At 36.4% G+C, this 25,004-nt stretch overlaps 2 protein-coding genes across 4 annotated transcripts; one reads left to right on the top strand and one right to left on the bottom strand.

Moving 5' to 3' along the window:
- Positions 1-6,838: 6,838 nt before the first annotated feature.
- On the top strand, positions 6,839-12,423 carry LOC140801841 (pyrophosphate-energized vacuolar membrane proton pump). The gene is made up of 8 exons (XM_073157170.1): positions 6,839-7,312; positions 8,777-9,351; positions 9,625-10,004; positions 10,085-10,171; positions 10,275-10,605; positions 11,127-11,537; positions 11,620-11,679; positions 11,889-12,423. The coding sequence occupies exons 1-8, from the start codon at positions 7,063-7,065 to the stop codon at positions 12,093-12,095; spliced, it is 2,301 nt and encodes a 766-aa protein (XP_073013271.1). The 5' UTR covers positions 6,839-7,062; the 3' UTR covers positions 12,096-12,423.
- A 1,748-nt stretch (positions 12,424-14,171) lies between these two features.
- LOC140790711 (protein TPR3-like) lies at positions 14,172-23,580 on the bottom strand. Of its 3 annotated transcripts, none has more exons than XM_073140916.1 (26): positions 23,448-23,580; positions 22,917-23,023; positions 22,640-22,819; positions 22,433-22,546; positions 22,185-22,343; positions 21,040-21,217; positions 20,837-20,960; positions 20,597-20,706; positions 20,307-20,469; positions 20,075-20,184; positions 19,902-19,971; positions 19,751-19,824; positions 19,547-19,642; positions 19,308-19,403; positions 19,071-19,198; positions 18,737-18,971; positions 18,466-18,630; positions 18,304-18,393; positions 18,028-18,174; positions 16,486-16,596; positions 16,173-16,352; positions 15,953-16,081; positions 15,765-15,860; positions 15,414-15,602; positions 15,168-15,334; positions 14,172-14,585 (listed from the first exon to the last, which is right to left on the bottom strand). In XM_073140916.1, exons 2-26 carry the CDS (start codon positions 22,994-22,996, stop codon positions 14,375-14,377), a joined length of 3,402 nt encoding a protein of 1,133 aa, XP_072997017.1. In that variant the 5' UTR covers positions 22,997-23,023; positions 23,448-23,580; the 3' UTR covers positions 14,172-14,374. The 3 variants fall into 3 exon arrangements, with proteins under 3 accessions (XP_072997017.1, XP_072997026.1, XP_072997034.1); XM_073140925.1 differs by having other exon boundaries at positions 22,917-23,042; positions 23,448-23,551; XM_073140933.1 differs by lacking the exon at positions 23,448-23,580 and adding an exon at positions 23,114-23,226.
- Between the last annotated feature and the right edge of the window lie 1,424 nt (positions 23,581-25,004).

The raw sequence follows: 25,004 nt of genomic DNA, 5'->3' as shown, positions 1-25,004 counted from the left end.
TATCGGTATGGGATTAAGAATAGAATATTGTTATCGATGTCACGAGTTCTTGGAACTTGGAGAAGCCCGCCCAATCTTGGAGATACCCGCCAATTATTTCGTTGCTTTGTAAAGCTTCAAATTAATTCCTCCTTTCCAACTGCAAACTGTAACCACTGCGAACAGTAACTGCGGCGAATAATGATATTTACAAGCCAAAAGTGGTCATGTAATCAATTCTTATCCAACTGTGGATTTGTTTGATTGAATAAAGAGCAAAAGTGGGAAAAGATGGCAAAAGTGAATAAATAAATAAATAAATAAAGTTGCTTATTGCATGAATTTTCGGCTAAATATAGAAGTTTTAGAAGAAAAAAATAATATATATAATATTTCTTGGGCAATATTTTTATGTTATGTTTTTCTTATAAATTATGAGCTAAAATAATGGAGTAAACTATTGTCCTAGCATTAAGAAAGGGATTGGCATGTGATTCATCCAATGCCTGATGAAATGCTTATCTAGTATTAATTATAAATTTTCTTTCTCTTAGCTAAACATGACAGTTGAGGTTAGATGGTTTACTAGTACTTCATTATTCATACTGTCATTTTATATCTAGAGGTGGAAATTTTGGATGACCAACTTCTATCTATATAGAGTTTTAAATTAAAGGTTTAAAAATATTTTACCATTATATATTCATGTATAAAATTATTTTATCCACTTATACTCTAAAAAAATATTAAATCAGTCATTGTACTTATAAGTAAAATAAGACTGCTAATTTTTCTATCAAATTTAACGGAGCATCATAGCTATTTTGGTCATTTAGTGATATTATCTAAAAAATCTATCTGACTTATCTAATAAACATGATGGAGATAATTTGATTATTTTAATATTATTTAGTTAAATTTAATAAAAAAACTAACTATCTTATTTTAATCATAAATATATGAATTAGTTTTAAAAAATTAAAAAATTTAAAGTATAATAAAGTACAGTGATTTTAAGCATCAGTAAGAGATGATAAAATATATTTAATCCTAAATTAAACTAATGTCGCTAAAATTTACATTAAAAAATTATCATAAGTTTAACAAAAAAAACTAACTATCTCATTTGAATCATAAGTATATGAATTAATTTTAAAAAAATTAAAATATAATAAAGTATAGTAATTTTAGGCATAAGTAAGAGATGGTAAAACATATTTAACCCTAAATTAAACTAATGTCGCTAAAATTTAGATTAAGCTTCTTTAATTATTTGAACGCAAAGTTCATTGGCGACCCATTCTCCAGTATTAAAGAGGTTCGACATATTCGACTGATGGGTCTTTTTCATGATCCATGGAGAGATATCATTGACCAAAATTTTCCATAGGTCTGAACTCATTGATGAATTCAGATGGAAATTTTCACACCAAGTGGTTGCCTTTTTCTTTTCTTTTTTAATTTCTTGGCACCAAGTGGTTGCTTTTACGCATAAATAGGATTCAGTGTAATCTTGGAAGTTGCAATGAATGAGACAGTGTGGATATATGACATTGTAGTGAGCACAACCCATTACTCTGTTACCAATTTGGTGTAGTGTATTTAGAATATTTTGATGGGTCCATAACCCAAGACTTGTGAGCCATCAGTGAGTATGACAACCATTGGAATCGGAGCTGGGTCGGTCTACAGGATGAGTCAGGCCAAGTTCGTCCACTCAAAGGTTAATCGGCTGGGCCGAATATAATTATCCACTTTATTTGCTTATTTATTTATTATATTTATTTTAGTTTAATGCCACATTGGATAATAGACTAAACTCGCTTATATCTATCTCCTATAACTAGGAGGATTGATCTTCACTTGCTGGTATCATAGATGAATTATTATGAAACTTCTGACTTAAGCCCACTTCTCCCCCTTCTATATTCGACTAGTCGTTCTCTCTCAACCTTGAGAGCCGACTCCCTCCTCCCGTATCTTCTCTGTCTTATGCAGCACCCCAATCTAGCCTACACCATCATTTACCTCCTCCACGTTCTAAGGTCTTCCCCCACACCCATACATAGGCCTTCCACCATCTGTCGACAACCTTTATCACGTTGATCCTTAGGTTTCACTTTTCACGCCAATCTCGTAACCATATGATATTCGGCTAGTATTTGCATAATAACTCTTGATTTACTCATTCGATCGACTTGATTTTGATTGCGTTGGATCCCTGACTCCTAGGGGAACAACTTATCAAAATATCATATCTTTAGGATGGTTAGATCGAATAAAATTTATCTCGAAATATCTGTCTCCTGATCTGTTCCAATCCAACGCAGTATTCGATAAAACCTTGATAACTAGAAATCCACATATTGCCCTAGAACCCACATGTCTCATTTCAAAAAGCTAACTTAGATATCTATCTTCCATCCAAATCTAATATGTATCTAACGGTCGGATCATCGGTAAATCAGATCTCAATTTTTATATATTTCGAATTCTTTTCCATATTTCCTTAATTATCCTTCCATATTTTCCCTATCCTCTTCCATTAGATTCCATCTACCATCCATAGCCATTCTATCTCCACCATTCATCCCTAATCTTCCATAATTATCCTCCATCTAGCCACTCATCTATCATATCCCAAGATCTGACGGTTGGATTCGATACGTTTTACGGACGCTCCAAACCATGATCGTAACATAACCTAAAATTCTTCATTTATCATGATTTATAACTATGCGATATAAGATAACCAGTCCCCGATAATTCCCGACTGTTCTATTTAGAGGATAAGCTCGATAATCCACTTGTTATTATTGACTGAATAATAGAGTTTTCAATTACATCATAGTAAGTGAGAATTTTTTATAAAAAAAAAAAGGAGGGCCTTAAGTCCGCATGGCCCTTGGGCCAATATAATGGGCTATATTGACTCTCGTTTTGCTTATAATTCTAAGATATTTGGGCCAAATTTGGTTGAAATTGTAATCGTGAGAAGTGGATGATCTTTCATGGCTATTATTTTTTGTCATCACCGACAACCTCAAATTATTGAAGATCTATTGGTATCTAATATGATATGAATAAAAATATAATAATTTCCCTAATTATAACTTATTTTTGTCTATAATATAGGTCATTATATAACAGAGAAATTTCTAACGCCGGAGGTCATGGCCTTTGGTTAGAGACCCTATAATTTCACTCCGTTGGCTAAACAAATAAAGCACTATAATTTCACTCTTACAAAATAAATCATATGCTAGACAAAAAGATTAGCCGTGGAAAAATCATGATAAACTTAAATCATACGCATATAGTACTGGCCCAATAAATACCCAGTAAATATCAAACACAATATCTATAAGAAAATCAAATATATGATCTTTATCATAAGCGGATAGAACTCAACTATCGAGCTTCATCCGTGATTTAAATTTTTTTTTATGGTTAATCTTGATTAGCTATTAAATCTTAAGCTTATTCTTGGACCTCAAATTTTCACATCTCCATGCCCTTAAGTGGGAATGTATATTATTTTTAATTTGTTCTAATTCTCTTATGATTGCATTGTTTGTTCTTGTCTTATGATTGCCTCACAATAACAAGTTAGTTGATTTACAAGTAGTCTGCACCGACACAGACAGCTATGAGCAAATAATAAAAAAATTTAAATCATAAAAAGAAAAAGAGAAAAGCCCAGATCCAGATCTCCCCCATTGGCACCATATTTTGCATTGCAACCACCAAGGAAGGGACCATAAGCTATATCATATCAACACTATATAACAACACATCAACTAACTATATTATTATTGCCATTTTTATAAGGAAAATACTATACCTTTCCTCCAACCACAGGGCCCACATTTATCAATTCAATTAAGTTTCAAAGTCTTTTTCTTTTATCTATATATCACCCACCTCCTCCTTTCTAAGTCTTTTTTGTGAAACAACCACATCTCTAGTTTATTAGTAAGGAATATATTTAATGTGTACTATCTTAATTACTATAAACAAAAACCCTTTAGATGGTTCACGAACCAAATGTCACCTTAAAACATATCTGCGCAAAAACTAAGTATTTTGAACAATATATATATTTGTGCGATAAGATTAAAATACATGTGGGGATATTAAAAGAAGTATCTATGTTAAATGTTGGAATGGGAGAAAGAAGGGGATCTTACAATTAATATGAGCAATGCTTGTCTTTGTGCATTAACCTAGGTAATGGGAGAGAAAAATAAAATAAAATAAAATAAAATAATATTTCTATATGATAAGGAAAGAATGAACTTTTAGTTCCACATGGGCAATTAATGAATTAGAACATGATTACAAAATTCTTTAATAAAAAAGCCCAATAATATTAACATAATGGCATTTGATGGCCCATGCTCATGCAAGAACTCAGGCACATTCCATGGGATCTTCTCTTTCCCATGTACCCATCCCACCAACCATGGTAGCTGCTGATGGAAGAGCTGTAACTCTGTAAGGTTGTGGCTGTAGATAAGCATGCATGCATGCATGCCTTATGCTATACTTAGGAGTAGGATGAGCATCTCCATCATACATACATGCTAACAACCCAACCACAAGAAAGGTCTACTTCAACTAACAAGCCAGCCTGTGATTTGAACCCTATAACTTCCAAAAAGTTCTTAGCAACTTAATGTAATGCATATAATTATATAATAGAAAAGGAATTATTAAAAAAAGGAACCAAGCTTTGGTCTAATAATTGATGAAGCCAGATACCAAGCAACTTCTCAAGGAGTTATTATTATTATTATTATATATAATTAAGATAAAAATATTCCCTTTATTGACAATTAGAATGCTAATCTTAAATTGGCATAATTTTCTCTTCCAATTAGATACCTAGATCTACCCTTCTCATCCACTAAAAAAATTGGAAAATAATAATAATATAGATGATCGACAAGTTGTAAGAGCAAAAATTATTAATTAATAACAAGTTGGTCTCTGGGTGAATCTGTATCTAACTTCGGAGAGAGATCCTCCAAGTCGTTGGGTCTTTAATTATATCAATCTTGAAACAATAAAATACGAATCAAAATAGTAAATATATTGAATTTGCCAATGTGTAACACTAATCCATACCACGTGAGAGATCTCGATCCAGAAGTTGGAGATTAATTATGAGAAGCTTAAAAAAAAAAAAGAAACTTGTGACGCTTTCATACTTCCGTGTATATCTCACATTAATTGTCCCTCTCACTCATGAAAGCAAAGGAAGAACTCTAACACCAAAATATGATTGTTTAACTCTAATAGTTTGAAACTTGAAAGGGCCAAGATGAGATGCCCAACTAAGCTTCTTACTGAAAGATAGGGATATATAAAAAGAGTAATAACTTCTCCCACGCATCTGCTCACTTTTAACACTAGTTATCCTCATTATAATATTATAATATTTGAGTAAATAGAGCATATATCAAGGCTGGCCCTATCAGAGGAGCTCTGCTAGGGTTTGGAGAAAAAAAAATTTACTTTGAAATTCTCTATTTTTTGCATGATCATAATAGTTACAATGTTGAAGTGAGAATTTAGTAATGTTTTAATTAAACCAATGTTATTATAATTTATATATATATATATATATATATATAAAAATATGAGCTCCATCTGATCACTATCTCATTGGTGACTTTAGTCGAGCTATTACCATAGCTTAACCGCTAATTGAACTCATAAACACTAATAATTTAGCAATTTTCTGTTGCCCTATGAAGTAAGTGGCCACGAGCTGTCTATTCTTGTAAAAGATCATAGAAGTAATTATACAATAAAATGCTAGTGGGATATATATATATATATATATATATATATATTTTATATATTTTAATGTGGATATCCACTCTATCTTGTTACTCATTAATAACTCTATTTTGGTTCATTCTTTGTCAAAGTTGGGGGCAGTTGAGAGTGGGTGGAATAATCGATCATACTTGGGGATTAATCCACATCCGTTGGTTCCTTTTATGACCCAATAATCCTCTTATTAACCATGATATAGACTTATCAAGCAACACAAGCCGTTTATAATTTGTATTCACAATTATATGATGTTAAAGCCAAATAAAATCTAATTATGCCGTGGCCCATGAGTGACACTAATTAATTTGCTAATGGTGTTAGTAGAAGAAGGATGTTAATTAGCGAATGCAATCGACTCTTTATTCATTCAATCATGCGTGGCGACAATCTAAACTCATGACTCCCATGTCGCTTTGGAAGGTTGATAAATACTAGATTTAGATGAGGTGGCGATGAGTTGGATCGTAAGAATTCAAGCCGTTAATTAATGGAGGCTCACTTTCGAGTCCATTTTCCAATCAGAACTCAAATATAATATCATCCCAAAGTTGTGAACTAGGAAAATTTTATGACGGAAATTTTAAGAGTCACGAGGTTTTGATGATATAACAAACCTCGTTAAAATTAAAGGTCAGTTTATATATATATATATATATTTATTTATTTTGTTCCAAAAGAAAATTTTGGTGTTGGATTAAAATGAAAAATTGAAGAAAAAAAAGAAAAAGAAAAATTTCAGAGAGAGAGAGAGAGAGAGAGAGAGAGAGAGAGAGACCGACAACGTTATCCGTTCTCGGGAAAGGTAAGAGACATACGTGGAGGTGACGTCAGCCCTAAGAAATTCTCAGCAACCCGAAACGCTACATCTCAACCGTCCAATGGATTAGTGTCGGACTTATCCAGACCCAGTCGTATTTACCTTCCAGTTTATTACCAATTAACTTATGTTATCCTCAATTTTTTTTAATTCATTTTAGTCCTTCATTTGATTGGTTATTATATATTTTCTCTCACTCGCGTTGGTTCTTTGGATTCGTCCAACCTTGCACACTCTTCTTTGCTGCTTATATAAAGAATCAAGTACGAGGCCCGAGGCAACCGAGCTACTATATCTAGAGAGACACTTCATCTCAAAACCCTTGCGGTTTCCATTTTCTATTTGCTTTCTTCTCAGGCGGGATCCATCGCCGCCGCTGCCGCCCGAGCGAAGAGAGTGTTTTCCGGGGAGTTCCAGCGATGGGAGGAGCTATACTGACGGATCTCTTGACGGAGATCCTGATACCGGTGGCGGCCGTCGTAGGGATCGTGTTCGCGCTCGTGCAGTGGGTAGTCGTGTCGCGGGTGAAGCTTTCTCCGGACAAGGAGGCAGCGCCGGCGGGAGGTAAGAAGAATGGGTACTCCGATTACCTCATCGAGGAGGAGGAAGGGCTCAACGACCACAACATCGTTGTCAAGTGCGCCGAGATCCAGAGCGCCATCTCAGAAGGTGTGTTCTTGTGGTGAAGCTTGTTATTTGGGCTAATTTTTTATAAAAAAATTTAGCATTATGGTATATTAGAGCTTGTTTTTTTTTTTTAAATAATCTAATTTTGAGCTTTTTTTTATATAGTATATTATCATTATGATTAGATCATGGGAATATATGTATATATTACGTACCGTTAAAGACAGTATCTCTGTGTTCTATTTTAATGGTGTTAGATTTTACTGAGCGGGGAAGTAATTTACTCTAAGGATTTGCTGGGGCTACAGGGCTTTCCTTTTGGTGTTTGATGATTTAAAAATTGTGCTTGATATACACACGCACATTTCATTTTAGCTGACTAAAGTCATCAAACGTGACTGTTAATTATTTTTCTTTCTTTAATCCTGTTTGCTGGTATGAAGATATTAATCTGTGGCTGCTTCCTCTACTGGGAATATTTAATTCGAAGTCTCTGCAAGCAGCAGACATTGATGTCTTTGATTAAGGAGGCATTTGTACAAAAAAGCCCATCAGTTTTCAAAATAGCGAAAAATGGGCTTTGTTCACTTTTATGTGCACTTCATTATAGAAAGATGCGCATCTCACGTAAAAAATAAAAGTATTCAGTTTCAAGAGCTAAATCTTGCTATTACCACAACAGAAGTTTTTTTTTTCTTTTTGTGCAAATAGCTCCTTGATTAGATAGCCATTCTTATTTATTTGTATTATTGGAGGTAGGCAATTGGGATCATGTTTATCTAGCAGTATCTCTCATCTTATGCAGCCCATGCTTTAATTAGTTATCTAGGTTTTATCTCTTCATTTAAATGTTGAATCTGCAAAACTAGTAGTCTTTCCTTTTGTCATCATCTCAACATTCTTATTTAAAGATTCTGGTTGTGAGAGATTTGTGTGAGATTTATGTGAATACATAGATTTATACTCTTGGTTTAGTTTTGGAGATGGATCTTGTTATCGATCCTGTGGTTATTCTTAGTTGTGGGTTCTCCGCATAAATTTATGTGTGTGTTTTGTTTTTCTTTTTCTCTTTTATAATTTGGACCAAACAAACAATATCTGGCTGTGCCAAAATTATCGTTTTCGTTTTTAGAAGTACTCATTGTACCCTTCTGCATATTATGGTTGAATTGTAGTCCATTCACGCCCCTACACTGTGCACTTATATTGTTGATAACAACATGGGGTATTTGTAGATAAATATATAATGCAGGAGTAATTTGCAAATGTGCATAATGCATATGATATAACCATATTGCAGGTGGTATATGCAAAAATAAAAGAAAAATCAGTGTCCCAATCTTGTATATGCTCAATATGTATTGAGACAGCACATTGGGAGCAAATGATCAACTTCATTTGAGATCTAATGGTTCACTCTAGTTGTGTATGATTCCTATATTCAGCATCAGTAGATGTTTCAATGGATACCAATGATATCTAACGATTGGCTTTCTCTGTACACAGGAGCTACTTCGTTCCTTTTCACTGAATATCAATATGTTGGCATCTTCATGGTTGCTTTTGCTATCCTGATATTCCTATTCCTTGGCTCTGTGGAGGGCTTCAGCACAAAGAGCCAGCCATGTACCTATAACAAGGATAAATATTGCAAGCCTGCCCTCGCAAATGCACTCTTTAGCACTGTTTCCTTCGTGCTCGGTGCAGTCACCTCTGTGGTGTCTGGATTCCTTGGAATGAAAATTGCGACATATGCAAATGCTCGAACAACCTTGGAGGCTAGGAAGGGTGTCGGAAAAGCTTTTATTACTGCATTTCGGTCTGGTGCAGTGATGGGCTTTCTGCTAGCAGCAAATGGACTTTTGGTGCTTTACATTGCCATTAACCTTTTCAAACTGTATTATGGTGATGACTGGGAAGGTCTGTTTGAGGCTATTACTGGTTATGGCCTTGGTGGGTCTTCCATGGCTCTTTTTGGGAGAGTAGGGGGAGGTATCTATACAAAGGCTGCTGATGTTGGTGCTGATCTTGTTGGTAAAGTTGAGAGGAACATTCCTGAAGATGATCCTCGAAATCCAGCTGTAAGTTTTTCCTTACATTGTTTGATTGCCTCTTTTATTGCTATTACTGTGTATTTGGTATTATGTAGAGATGATGTATTATCACAATGTTCCTTAGTTTTCGTGAATTTTTGTTGTTGTCTTATCTAATGCACGTGCATTCCTGCATCTAGAAGCTGTTCTTTTTTCTTCTGTTTTAACTGCTGTCGTTAAATCTAATAAAATCATAAGTGTGAATAGCACCTTTTGCCTAGAAGTTCCTGTTTTAACTTAACTTTGACATATAACTTTCAGGTGATTGCTGACAATGTTGGAGACAATGTGGGGGATATTGCTGGGATGGGATCGGACCTCTTTGGCTCCTATGCTGAATCATCCTGTGCTGCCCTTGTTGTTGCATCTATTTCTTCTTTTGGAATCAACCATGAGTTGACTGCTATGTTGTTCCCCCTGCTTATTAGCTCAATGGGTATCATTGTTTGTTTGATTACCACCCTTTTTGCAACCGACTTCTTTGAAATAAAAGCAGTGAAAGAGATTGAACCAGCGCTAAAGCAACAGCTGATTATCTCTACTGCTCTTATGACTGTTGGTATTGCAATAGTTAGTTGGATAGCCCTTCCATCTAAATTCACCATCTTCAATTTTGGCGTCCAGAAGCAAGTTTCAAACTGGTGAGTTATGTTTGTCTTTAAATTATTTTAGAACAGGAATATTTTGATGGCTATCTCATCGTCTTTGATTTGCATTGTAGGCAACTGTTCTTCTGTGTCGCCATTGGTTTATGGGCAGGCCTAGTCATTGGATATGTAACTGAATATTACACTAGCAACGCATACAGGTCAAAAACTCTCTTGTAGTTGTTCCAAGTAGTAATTAGCTAGACCATTGGTTTAAGTAGTTGAGTTAGTATCTATGTTAACCTTCATCTTGTCTGTTTGTAGTCCTGTGCAAGATGTTGCCGATTCCTGCAGAACTGGAGCTGCTACCAATGTCATTTTTGGGCTTGCTTTGGGCTACAAGTCTGTTATCATCCCAATTTTTGCCATTGCTGTCAGTATTTTTGTTAGTTTTAGCCTTGCTGCCATGTATGGCATTGCAGTTGCTGCTCTTGGCATGCTGAGCACCATTGCCACTGGTCTGGCCATTGATGCTTATGGTCCAATCAGTGACAATGCTGGAGGCATTGCAGAGATGGCTGGCATGAGTCACAGAATACGGGAGAGAACTGATGCATTGGATGCTGCTGGCAACACAACTGCAGCCATTGGAAAGGTATCATGCTTGTTATATATCCCTAGCTGCCCCGGTTTCTTTGTTTTCATGTTTCATGCTTTAGTAGTTCAAAGTTTTAGTTCCGTAAACAAAGGTCAAAACCAAAAATCTTGTTTGTATTGCCCTTGATAAATGAATTTCGGTCTTAATTTCAGTAGTTTTAGTGAGTAATCAGTAATGTTCCCTTTCGAGTGAAATGTAAACCAGAAATTAATTACAATAAATTGTTTCCGGAAGTGCTTGATCGGATTGATTGTAACAGTAGAGAAGCATTTTGTTTGTAGCTTTGATGCATTATAGATAACTTAATACTTACCAATTTTTGTAACAATAAAGACTGGAATTTTTTCTCTTATTCTTAGTTGATCTGGTAGGACTGATCATTTTCTCATTTAAGAAAACACTGAATCTTTTTGTCTGTTTTTTGGACTGTCTAGAAAACTGTAGCATTGGAGTCAAGTTCTTTTGTTTGTCCTGGAACATCTTAAGTAGTAATTTGCTTCATTCCACCATTTCGTCAGGGTTTTGCCATTGGCTCTGCTGCGCTGGTCTCTCTTGCTCTCTTTGGTGCCTTTGTAAGCCGTGCAGCAATCTCAACTGTCGATGTCCTGACACCAAAAGTCTTCATTGGGTTGCTTGTCGGTGCAATGCTTCCTTACTGGTTCTCAGCTATGACGATGAAAAGTGTCGGAAGTGCTGCTTTAAAGATGGTAGAGGAAGTTCGCAGGCAGTTCAACACTATTCCTGGTCTTATGGAGGGTACTGCAAAGCCCGACTATGCCACCTGTGTCAAGATCTCTACAGATGCTTCAATCAAGGAGATGATTCCTCCTGGCGCTCTGGTTATGCTTACTCCCCTCATTGTTGGAACTTTATTTGGTGTAGAAACTCTATCAGGGGTCCTTGCAGGCTCACTGGTCTCTGGAGTTCAGGTACGTTTGGAACTGCTTCTTTGCTTTTTCTGCAGCATTTTCAATACTTTGTATTCATCTAAGTGTTTCCTGCGTTCACCAGATTGCTATCTCTGCATCTAACACTGGTGGTGCATGGGATAATGCGAAGAAGTATATTGAGGTAAGATTTTTTATATTTACCTTTAACTAAAAGAATAATCTGTTTCATCTTATTTTATGCTTCTTATCTATTTCCCCAAGTTCCTTGTGAACTGGTGTGTGGTATCCATCTTGTAAATATACCTAAGAAAGAAGCAGTAAATTTGTTCGTATTATTTTTTCCTCCAAATTTATAACCTCCTCAATTAATTCATATATTCTGATGATCAGGCTGGGGCATCAGAGCATGCCAGGTCCCTTGGCCCTAAAGGATCAGACCCCCACAAAGCTGCTGTCATTGGTGACACCATCGGGGACCCACTGAAGGATACATCAGGCCCATCACTTAACATCCTCATCAAGCTCATGGCTGTGGAGTCACTCGTGTTTGCGCCGTTCTTTGCCACTCATGGAGGTCTTCTCTTCAAGCTCTTCTGAGGAGAGAGCAATTCCATGGGTACTTATGTTCTTTAGAAACAGCACCCACATTCAGTACATCATATGGCCATAGCTATCACCAGCCTATCCTACTCTGTTTTGGTTATTTATCTTTCTTGCTCGCCGATATCATACAAATACTTGGCCCTACTTTGTCTGGGTACTAGTTTCAGTTTGTAGTTTTTTGTAGGCACTTCCAGATGCTCTCTTGTGGGCATGTGGGTGGCAAATTTTCCTTTTATTTGATGGATGATGACGATCATGTTGAAGTTGTTGTCTATGGTAATTTTCCAAACAGCATATGATTCTCGGGGATTTGTTTCTCTTATGTGATGCACTATGTCATTTTGTTTGTTGGTGATGTCTGGGAATCATTTTCATTGTTCCCGTATATTAGTTTCGGTTCCAGTTGGAAAGGTATCAGAATTAGTATCAGTTCTTGTTCTATGCCGCATGTTTATACTTTTGTTTGAGTGAATCATCTTGGCTGCAGCTTTCCTGCGAAAAGGTTTACTGGCCCCATTTGCGGTGGGCCATATTTTATTTTCTTTGTCTACATTTTAATCCGTTTTACATCCAACAATTTTGTCCTTTATAATAAGCTTAGGTTGTAGGAGCCTTTGTAGAGGTGAAATCCTGCAGGATTAGGTTTGACTTGATTTACTTTCATACTCGAGTTTGAAAAAAAAAAAAACTCTCTGTTTTAATATTGACATTTTTTTATTAAATTTATTTTAAAAATAATATTTGAATTAATATGTATATCTATATACTTTGAAATATTAGAAAGTAGTGATCTAAAATATTATTTTTTACGTATATGAATCTCTAATATAAAATTTTGCATATATTATACTAATTGTGCAATAGATTCTAGTAATTAATACGAATTAGAAAATGAATCAGACGTTTGATATCCGATTCGTATCATGTTTCAAAAGAAAAAAGAAATGCAATTGTATCTGAGTCGTTTTCAACCCGCTGCGCTTGCATTTGTTTCAGGGAGTTATGATAAATATAATATCATGATAGAATACTCGTGTTGTGATACCAAGAGATGTCTACATACCCTTTGGTTATTGAACATTAGATTACATATAAAAAATCTGGGTTCCCTATCAATTGTACATCTATCTTATTAGTAAAAAGTTCATGGAATCGTGCATTCCTACAGTAGTCAACTGACCCTTTTTTTTTTGTTGAGAAAAGTACAAACTCTAATCTGCCCCAATCTGAAGCCAATTAAGCTGTAGATTGACTTATTAATTCGAATAGATTAGGTTTTGAATGTTACCTTGTTGCGGTGTTTGAGTTCTGACATGGGCGATACTCTTTGTCCTCGTGGAAGCTAATTAATGTATACTTCTTTTTTCTTCTTTGTTCTTTTCTTATAAATAAACTACTCCAGAGAAGCCAATCTTTAATAAAGCCTTGCTGGGTTAAACTCATTTGGATCTTTTGCGAGATTGTGTTATAGAGCTTGGAAGACTGCTTCTGACGAACATCAGATAACATTCCTGGTAGCAAACATCTGTGATGCATTTTCATCAGCAATAATAATTAACAACACTAGCCAATGGAGAGATATGGCAGGTTGTATTAAGCATTCCTAGGTTCGTTATTTGTCAAATTCTTGGGTAAATAACAAGAGAGCCTGCCTTAGTGAAGGATCAGTTTAAGGTGAAGGAATTACATTTATACATTCTTTTAGTCTCCCTGAGGTGGATAACTTTGGAAACTCTCTTTGTTCATCATATGATAAAAGCTTTCATCCTACCATGTTTCCTTCAGGGTTTCTTGTACACATGAAAAGTGAAAGTAAAACGTCCTATTTTGGGACCTCCATTGATGCAGATTAGGGCAGAAATAAGTGAGGTATTTCATACCAAACTCACCAGGGGAAAATTATACTGAAATGAGAATAGTAACCTGGCACAGGTCTTCACCCATAAGACCTATCCAGGCTAAATCCAATTTCTCTCCCTTATTTGCTTTTTCTGAAGATAATTTTCTTACTACTAAAATCTGCAGGGTAGAATTAAGGTTTAGAAGAATGACAATTTGAAGTAAAACACATGGAGTAAACAAGCTATACATTTCATAAAGACAGCTGGAGAAATAGAACATGTTAATCGTTGTCAGAATAAAGATTACAGCACCTCAAATGATAACATACACGTCGAATGAGATTTGGCAGCATACCTTAGTTAGAAACTCCTCAACCATTAAGTGTGAAAGGAAGAGAAAAGGGTTAAATTATGTGCTGGCAGCTTCCTACATCACCTCTGTGGTTGATCAGAACTCGAGGCTCCGGCAGGCAGTGGTGTGGACAAGCTGCTTGGTGACCCGTTCTCAGCTGGTGGAGGTACTCCCCATTTTCCCTCAGATTCTAATGGTTCCAACACATGGACACCACCATCTGTTAGACCCAACGCGAATTGGTTCGCCTCTGATGGATGTGCAGCGATCACGAGTGGATGGACCGTTGTGCTGGTACACCATACAGACAAAGTCAAATAATGCATTGACTACAGACTCACTCAAGGTAAATAAATTAAATTCAAATGCATCCTTGTGAACAAAGAACAGAAGAGTAGGCAGCACCAAAAGCCAACTTTCGAAGGTAGTTATTTAGGTTTAAACAGTATAGGGTGAGACATTTATCCTCCTGTATGATGGAAGCAATTAAGAGAGAAACAACCTAATTGAGACAATAAGTTCAATATATATGCAAGCAAAAGATAGCATGTATGCATGAAAGTATAATTTGAATCCTGACAGCTGCATAAACAGCAATATATACACGAAATGCAAAAATCAAGATAAAATTCTAGAGTATTTAACATATGAAGAACATTTCCAGTAAATATAGTTATAGAAACTTAAATCACCGGCCTAGGTAGATAGAAAATACAACCTAAATTCCATGCCACATTTGCAATGCTTCTACTGTGAGTAACAATTACTGAGTACTGCATTTAAAGACTATTAAGAATCCCCCAAAAGAGCAAGTGGGAAAGAAGCTAATTTCTTCTACCTTCATCTATATGAAGTTTCTGTTCGACAAAGTACCTGACATTGGGTGGAAGGTATGCAGCTGGAAGAATTCGACATCGCAGTTTCAGGTTTGAAGCACTAAATATGCACACAGTAGCATCTAGAAAACTAGCATATATTAGCTGACTGTCACATGAGAAGGTGGCGTGCGTGATGGGTGCAGCATTGTCACGGGGGACCCACTGGAGAACAATAAAATCATCAAATGATTAGCGAACATGCTCAAAATTCTAAATTTTCCAGAGGGAAAAACAAGTTTACCTGCTTCATGCACTCCAGCTTAGTAGTTTCATATATTGCAATCTGTGTCTCATGGACAGCAAGAAAGTGAACTTGATCCTGATGGAACTGGACTCGTGTATCTGAAACATTTGATGGGGTACGACCAGAAGGAATCTGCAAAAATCTACTCCTTTGCTTCTCCCATCCATCAGTGCCCCACACACAAATCTGCAGCAAGAAACAAATATATTTTGGATAGGAATCTAAGGATACTTAAAATAGTCTTGTAGTGTCAAATAGACATCCATAATCTGTACACAAACTGCATAGCAAGAGATGCAAAAGTTAATTGTTCAGGTGCCTGTTCATCGCAAGAAGGTTTATAGTCACCTGAGAATCAGCTCCCGAAGAGACCAGCACATTTGATACATTTGAGAAGGCAAGACCAGTAATTTTCTTTGAGTGCCCTCTAAGTTTGCTCTTAACCTGCAAAATGATGGCCAATTAAATTTCTTCCTGGTGTTTATTGCTTCTTTTGTCAAACAGCAAGTAAGACTTCTTAAATAGTGATATGATACCTCATCAACTCGGACATTATAGATTTGGATTGTAGAGTCATCCATTCCTATAGCAATTATATTGTTGTCTTGAGGATGGAATGCAAGAAATGTTGCTGCCGGTGGTGGAGGCATAAATGTTGTCATTGTCTGCAGTCATGAAGCATAACACTAAAATTGTTTATAATAGGCCTAAGATGTAATGAATCAAATACATGTTCATTAATAGTTCATGGCCTACCTTAAAGGTCATCATATTGAATAAAGAAATTTTCCCGCCTGAGGCAGACATGACGTAAGAATCATTCTTTGACAAAGCAAAGCAGGGAACTGCTTCTTCAGGATTAGCATCAGTTATATCATTAGTCATCAGAATGCCACTTGGTGGTTGCCATAATTGAGGAGTAACACTGGCAGTTGCCTATTGATGGAAAACAAAGAAGATTTTCTATGACTAGTACTCTAGTGTAGCAAAGAAAAGTTTGAATACGTATAAAGAGCAATCCACATAAAATCAGAAATATCTCAAATATTAAGGCAATAAAATCTTTCACCTTTCCACTAGAATTCCTTTCATTACGAGGCCACTTCCAAAGTAGATGAATGGCATTTGATGCTAAAGCCAAGATGGCAACACCAGAATTTGTATAAATCAATCTCGAGATCTGCAATTATAAGAGATTCTTTTTACTATTCCAATTTTCAAAATCAGTAGGAAATTCATAACCTTGAGGGCCACAGTGCTGCAAAGAGAAGGAACCAAAATACATCTTCAGTACACCTAATTGACTAAGTCAGTCACAGTGTAAAATGAGGAATCCTGTAGTCTTTTTTCACAATATCTTGTGCAATATATACAGAACGTTTTGAAGAAGAAAAAAACACAATACCTATTTTGTGCAGTTGTATATGACAAAGGAACTAATCAAAATCCAGAATATTTGGGAATAATATATATTGTTGGACCATTACCAGATAAATTTGAGTTAATTGGTTATTTGATATGATAGCAAAGCTAGAATTTTCAGCAGGTTAATCCCTATTTATATAACTATTTTGGTGTTCTATTACCATTTATCTATCAATGCTTAGTGCATATAGCTCGCACATGAGGGGGCATGTTAAAGAATTATATCTATTATTACCAAACAACTTTAAGCTTCCAGATTAACTAATTATATAATACGGAGAAACATGTCATATCTGATACCTTGATCATACAAGAGATATTAAGCACACCGCAAAAGATAACATGCAAAGGTAGTACATGATGATTTTGATCCACAATATACAGAATAATTTAGAAGCCCAAGAACTCTTAAATCTACATGGGCAGAAAGAGAAAAGTGAAAAAGATGTCCCTACTTTCATTATGAACCATCCTCTAGAAATGGAGTGAAAAAGAAAAAGAATTATTCAAAAGTCAGGTGCGAAACCTAAGCATCCTTTACTTTCACAACTGATCCAATTAAACATTGGCTTGAACATATCCATACTATACAAGTTATTTTTTAGATTGCAGATGGACCTTCTGACACTTGATTTAGCTTGAATATTTAATATATATAATCCTTCAAAAAAAATGACAAGAAGCAAAGACAGGAAGAGCAAGAAGCAAGAAGAGCTCAAGCAGGTTATCAGGTCAAAGGATTTGTGAAGTCATTTCACTCATTTGAAATTTGAAAGTATACCATACACAGTGAAAGGAGCACATGATAGACAATTTCTGGTGAACTTTCTGTCTCTCCATTTACATTTTCCTTTATGGCCATATTATTTCTTATATGCTTTTAAACCTGATGTAAAATCTAACTTCCTTTTGCAGCAAATTTTTTCTGCAAAGTGAAATGCTTGTTTGATATGAAAATTTCAAAGCTGCGTCCTTTCTAGCTCCTGGCATTTTGCGTAAGAAAATTTATTTATACCTAACAATTGTTAGTAGAGACTTCCCAACAATATAATTCATTGATATCTAATCTGAGATCTTGTATGAGTGGAAAAGAAAAAACACCAATAATATGAGTTGCATTACTGTACAGATTAACAAATCCATAATATATGCATGCATGGGATGAATGCTCGCAAAAAATCTGTACCTTGCTTGTCCTCAAATTATCTGCAAGCCTCAAAGATCTACACTGAATTGGTTCATTAATTTCAGTAAGCTTCCAAATCTTTGATTTATCCATTGATTCGTCAGTTATTCTAGGCTTTACATCCACCAAGTTTCTGCCATCCCCATTCTACCAAATTTGATCAAGTTAGTGCAATACTGGAGTATATGGAAATTCATGAACTTGGAAAATTAAATGATACAGAATTAATATTAGCATAAATAATAGAATGAAAAAAGATCCAAGATTAAAACAAACCATTCCAGCTATAGGCACTGGAGGAGCAACTCTATCTGTTATTCCTGAGCTTGTGGCAACAGCAGCAACCGATAATGGGTTCACTATAGGCTGTATCATATAGCAATTTGTGTTATTATTCTCATCAGAGTTCACAGATGATTTTACAGCTAAGATGGTTACCTTTGTAACTGTCTCTGAACCAGTCCTGGAAGCATCAAAAGAACGATTTTCAAATGTACGCAACAACCGAAGCCCATCAGTATTTGCCAAGATCTTGATCCCATTATCATGAGTAGAAACAGCCAACAATGTGCCCTCCTTGTTAAAGCGTATCCGTGGACTAGCCTAACAGAACAAGAAAACAATAATCAATGCAAAGAAGTTCTTGATATCTTTTTCTTGCATCCACACAAATTTATGCAGTGATCATTAAGTTCTATAAAAGACTTACTGGTAGGCCACCCTCAGCATCAATAGTTGTCAAAAGATTAGTGTTATCCATATCCCAAAACTTGATCAGGAATTCATCACCAGCAGCCAAAAATCTGTTCCTTGTAGTATCAAATTGGACAACGCCCAAGGATCGTTTTCGAAATCCTTGATATGTTCTCTTCACAGCTCCTTCACTTTCATTCCATTCCACGATGAATGATTCCCCTTCTTTGCTGGTCCCACAAGAGAAGAGCCTAGAACAAAGGAGTGGAAAGATAAGTCATTCATGAACTATAAACCAGAGGAGTGCCTAAATTAGGTTAAATGCAGAACCGCTATCTGAAAAAATAAACCTGGAACCATCTGCACTATAAGCCATTGTAGTACACCAGTGGCCAGGTGCATCATAATCCACTCTAGATCCCAAATTGTCATACAACCATGCCTTTATCTTTCCATCCAAAGCTGTTGAAAAAATGAACTGCACAATACAAGGGAAATGTTAACAGAAGATATAATATCAATAATCTGACACATACATAAATTTGGTTTAGCAGACCTTAGTATATGATCATTTATGCATCAGTTACCTGGATGTTCTCTTTGTAATGTGGGCAAACAGAGTAAACAGGTGCCTCATGACCTTCAAAGGTATACAGTTTGGTTCCATTAGTTGCATCCCACACCTAACAATATGAAATTGTCCATTAGTGATGCTTTAAGCATGCACAGATAAATACAAACATTCTTTAAGCATACATATAAAACATATACGGTAACAGGTACATTTCTGAGTGAATTGGGGTGCTACCACAGTTAAGAAACAAACCTTGATTGTCTTGTCATCTCCGCAGGTTATTATACATAGTTGCTTATTAGGATGGGCAAATGCAATGTCATTGACTCCACCAACATGAGCATCAATCTGCAAATCACATGCCAGAATCAATCAATTTACAGAAGGAGCTATCGCATAGAAGTAGAGAGAATCAAAGAAGAAAGAAGCGATATTGGTCACTGCTAAATCTCTTACCTCCAAGTGCTGCCTGATGTCATTGCCACCGTGATATGAGTAAACTTGTATAATATGCCTTGAATAGGCAACACCTACATGGCGAGGAGGTATTATGACACCTGATAAAATGTGCTATCTTAAAAAGGACTTCTGGCTTTTCTAAGCTTACCAAACAAGGAACCGTCAGGGCTCCATATTATGCGGTTAACTGATACAGCAGGATCCTTAACTAGAGCAGACTGAGTACATAGAAGACTATTTCAATTTATTGTGAACTACAAGAGAAAAGGTACGGCAACAGAAAACTATACTTCATTAGATTACATGTCATATTGGACAAACCTGGAGGGCCCCAGAACACTGTCCAAGTTCCCAAACTTTGAAGCTCCGTAAAACAAGTCTCTCTCTGGTACCAACATCCCACAGTCCAATTTCACCCACATTTGTACCAACTAATGCATAGCAGAAACACAAAGAATCATCTTGAAGAACCAATCATAAAAGAAAGTACTGAACTCACGAACCTCAAAATGGAATGAAGGGAGAGAATGAAAATTTGTGAGGAAAAACACACCAAGAAGAATAGTCTGATGAATTGGATGAAAATCCATGCTCATGGGAGTTGAGCCTTGACTCAATGTCCGTGCGACAGTTTTGGGCAAGTCATCTGGTGTGTGCATAATCTGACTATGACTCTGAGGATAGGTAACTGGCAATATGTTTACCGGTAGATTTACCTGGGTTAAGTATTGAATCATCAGGTACCATTCAGTGTAGGATAACAAACAAGCACCAAACCAGATGAGATAATCAATAACCAGAAGAATAAAATGGATGTTAACTTGAGCACAAACACCAGCATACCTCATCAGAAATCCCCATAGGCCTAGATCTTTTGGATACATGATCAGAATCTGCTGATGGGTAATCTACACCAGGATTGGTAGGTGTTCTAGGGTGCTTCAACATTGCAGCTACAAATAGCATTCAAAAGTTCAGATTAACTTACTCAAGAAGTTCGAATGAAATTAATCCATTAATAAAATTCAAAATATTATAGTGTCTTGCCATCTTCTATTTCTATCATCAAGTAAATTGAAATACCAGAATTTGTAGGACCGCCAAGCCCAATAGATCCACCAGAGACGCCTGGATGAGTGACAGGTGGAGGATTGGACATCCAACCAGCCAGGGGTGTGGGAACTGAAGCAGGTTGAGGCTGAAAAGGCTGACAACAACACCAAATCACATATTTGTGCTAAATTCAGCAAAAGATTGTAGCAAGCAGATAAAATCAGCTAAATTACCCCATGTGCACCCAATGGAGGAAAACCTCCTGCTTTAGTTATAGATCCAAGTAACGGATTATTTGCTGGTGATGGAGCACGTGCACCATTTGGTTGTCCACAAGAATGATCGACAAAAAGGGTTTTGATATCAGGATTTGGCCTGGGATTTTTGCAAAGTTGGTGCTGCCAGTTTAAGCTGCAAGATCATATATATCTCTATCAATTTTTGTAGGAGAAAATACAGTTAATTATACAATGAAACAAGCCTAAGAGATCCCTCTATGCATTGCTAAAGCACATGACTACAAAAGCTAAACTTCTGCATGCTGTAATGCACTAGAGAAGGTAACGCATGCTAGCAGCACATATATTCCCATACTCCTTTTGGTCTGTTCACCACGAAATCAATATATAACTACCACATAAATACGAAAGATTTAAGCGACTCTAATCTTATTTGCCAGTATTAATTTCTACTTAAATGCACTATATTTTTTTTTTCTAAAATAGTTAGTAAAACGCTTAATAATCCTATAAGGCTCTAAAGATTAATGCACACATGATGGATCATGCCTAGAGGCCATAATCTACAAATAACCAAAATATATTTTAGAAAACACTAGATGCTAGGACTTTGTAAACTTTAGTAAAGTGAGCAATTTCCCGAATAATATTTTCCATTATTTATGGAGAAAAATACTATCAACATTCCTGCCAAGTATCTTCTTGATATGGCGAACAATGCTACTGGAAAACCAAAAACATAAGGTCGCAGGCCAACTATTAGAAAATAAAGGTTACTCATTCGAAAGTGAAAATAATGATATTATACATATATTCTTCATGATGATCTCTAAAGGGAATACCAATGAAGATGCTCCAAGTATACTCACTACTTTGTATATTTTTTGTGGCTTCCACTTATCATTCCCTCACGAATCACATTGAAAAGTATACATTTAGTAGGTGACCATCTCTAACCAAACTGCCCCAACTGACTAACACATCAACTTGCAAATCCCAAAAAAACAAAGTAGAAGCGGAGAATTTCACAATCAAGACTTATTGGAAGCTAAAACAGACATTGTGAATATCAAGAATGGAAAATGACAATACTAGTAGAAGTTGACTACATTTAAAGATAATGTTTAACTAATTCTTACCTTTGGTTTATAAGAGTACGCAACCTAGAACTCTTTAGATTGGGAAACTGGAGTTTGTCACGGAATAGAGGGTTTGCTTCAATCAGCTTCTTGAGCTCAACAAGCATAATTGCTCTTGCTGACTTTGTATCACCATACTTGGAAAGCTGCTCATTTTCCCTGAAAAAGATTCAAAATGCGCATACTCAATCATTCATCTAGTGCAACAATAGCCAAGGACTGAGGATAGGAGAAGAATTATCTAATACCTAAAATTCTCTAAAGTCAATAGTTGTGTAATTTCCTTAAATAACTCCTCATTAAAAGATGCAAAGACCTTCAAATCCTTGACAAGGACTTCAACCGCCTTTGCTCGATCATGCCTACGTTAAAGAAGTTAAAATCAGCATGTAGCATATCAATGTAGAGAAACTGCAATGGACATCACAGAAAGAAGATTGACCACCGTATCATACTTATCCAATGCCTCGAGATACTTCTGCTTCCGAATCTCAAAGAAGATCTTCATTGAGTACCGATTATCATCTACCTTGGTGAAGCCAGAAAGATACCGCTCCACCTCATCCCAGTTCCCATTCTGCACCTCATCCTCGAAGTACTTCATATTAAAATAAAAACCCGATTCTTGCTCAAGCCTGCAAATAAAGACACAAACAAAAGTAGTAACAAAAAATAGAGAAAAAGCACAATAGAAAAAAGCCAAAGATGGAATTTTTGATAATAGAGGCGTACTTGTGAACAGTCTCCTTGAACTTCTCCTCATCGAGAAACTGTAGGATCAGGAAAACCAGTTCCCTACTAAGTGACGACATCGTCGCCTCCTATCCCACGTCAAAAACCTAAATTTCGAACAAAACCCTAACAAGTAAATAGAGCTCTTAAAAGAATTCGAGAATTTAAGCAAAAGAATCAACCATTTTTCACCATACAATAATTAAATATCCAATTTGTGCAGCGGTCCTTCTCACCCGCATATCAAACCGAACCGAAACTACAAGAGACAAAGAAACCTACTTCTAACACCCTAAAAAAACCCCTTCTCTGCTTCACAACCTAGATCTAGCTCATATACCGGAACCAACGCCAAAATCTAGGGTTTAGGAGGATCAATGAACCAAGAAATCCTTCAAACCCGACGAGGGGAAGGATGGACGGCTCGTAAAAAAGGCGAGAATTTTTTTTTTTTTAAAAGAAGGAAATTTCCGCAGGTTTCAAAATAACAAGAAAAAAATTGAAGAAACGGGGGAAAAATCGAAGGTTTACCTCCTGCTCAGGAATAGATCGATCCAAAAGAAGACTACAGCGAGCTGCGAAGACTAATTAGTGGAGCAAATAATAGCAAGAAAAAGGAGAGAAAAGAAGAGAAATATCCCATCGGCGATGCAGCGTTGTCGGCTTTATAGGGCGGGGAGAGAGTCGTGAATGTCAATACGGCCATGAACCTATCGATGATAAGTCAGTTCACTTATCAGCAAATGAATGATAAGCCAATTTAAGTTGATAAGAGCGCCAAAAGAACGACCACGTCAGCGCGGAAATGTTAGATCGATCGCATGGCCGCGAAATACGCGAATCGCACCGGCATTAATGGATAAAGACGAGGACTAGAGGAAGTAATCTTAATTTTTTTTTTTGGGGGGGTGGGGTGGGGTGGGGGTAAAAATAATAACGGAGAATGCCACTGGTTCTGGACTTGGGGAGCGGGTCAGAATCACGTGAACCGCACAAGTCTCGCTTCATGGAGTGCACACCCTCGAGGAGTGGGTCCCACGTCAAAATAAGGACCAGGCCTTTTAAGAAGACTTCGAGCAGCGAGATGAGATGACAAAAAAGCGCGAGATTATTACCTTTATGACTAGGTAGGTACCTACTCGAGACGAGAGACGCTTTGTTTCTCGTCAAAGACTTTTTATATATCAACCTAATCGGCATATTTAAAGATACTTCTCTTGTATGTTATCGTTGCACGACTCAGGCCAGAGTTATTGTCCTCCTCTTCCCAGAAGAGCATTTTCAAAGTATGCGTCTCAATTATAGAAAATTATTATTATTATTTATAAAAAAAAATACAACTAACTTATTTTAAATTAGGTAAAACGTGGAACTGTAGTTTCTGGAGCATCACGTGACTCGCACTTGGTTCTTTTCTTCCAGGTAATTTCAGATCCACATGTTACTTCTAGAAACAGATACGTATAAATTCGTTTATTATAAATGTAAAAAAATAAAATAAAATGATATATCTCTTCTCGTCTCGCTAATCCGTTTTATTATGATGCCCTGGGAAATATCGAGCATACCATACCTTCTCGTCTCGTATCGTCTTCTCGGCGAGGAGCAGTTGAAACCGTGTGAGAATCACTAAGCGGGTCCCACGGGGGACACGAGAAATATTCAAAGAGCTTCTTGAGGCGAGATTTATAACGCTTGAAGATATAAACCAAGCAAATTGTCATCTGCTCCGAGTTTTTTAATTGATTGATAATGAATGATAGGGTTTCCCTTGTGCCGCGAAGTTGATGGTACGAGATGACGGGACTTCCTTTTTCTCGGTACTTCCTTTATCCGGGTTGTAAAGTATTGAGTAGATAGTGGATATCGTTGATCGTCTCACCTAACTTTTATATACTTTCCAAGTCGTCCAAGTCGTTGGACTTCAATAGAATTATTTCTTGGCATAAATAAGCTAATTCCTCGAACTCTTTATTTCTTGGCATAAACAAGCAAATGGTCCAACTTATCCAGATGCACACACGTGTCAAATGGCCTCAAGGATCAGGGCTCTGGGTCGACTGTTTGAACCAGAGTCTTGATCAAAGC

Source organism: Typha latifolia, chromosome 1, assembly GCF_019914945.1.
Source record: "Typha latifolia isolate L0001 chromosome 1, TyphaL0001v2, whole genome shotgun sequence".
In the NCBI taxonomy this organism is placed as follows: domain Eukaryota; kingdom Viridiplantae; phylum Streptophyta; class Magnoliopsida; order Poales; family Typhaceae; genus Typha; species Typha latifolia.
This window is presented reverse-complemented; position numbering and strand designations above follow the sequence as displayed.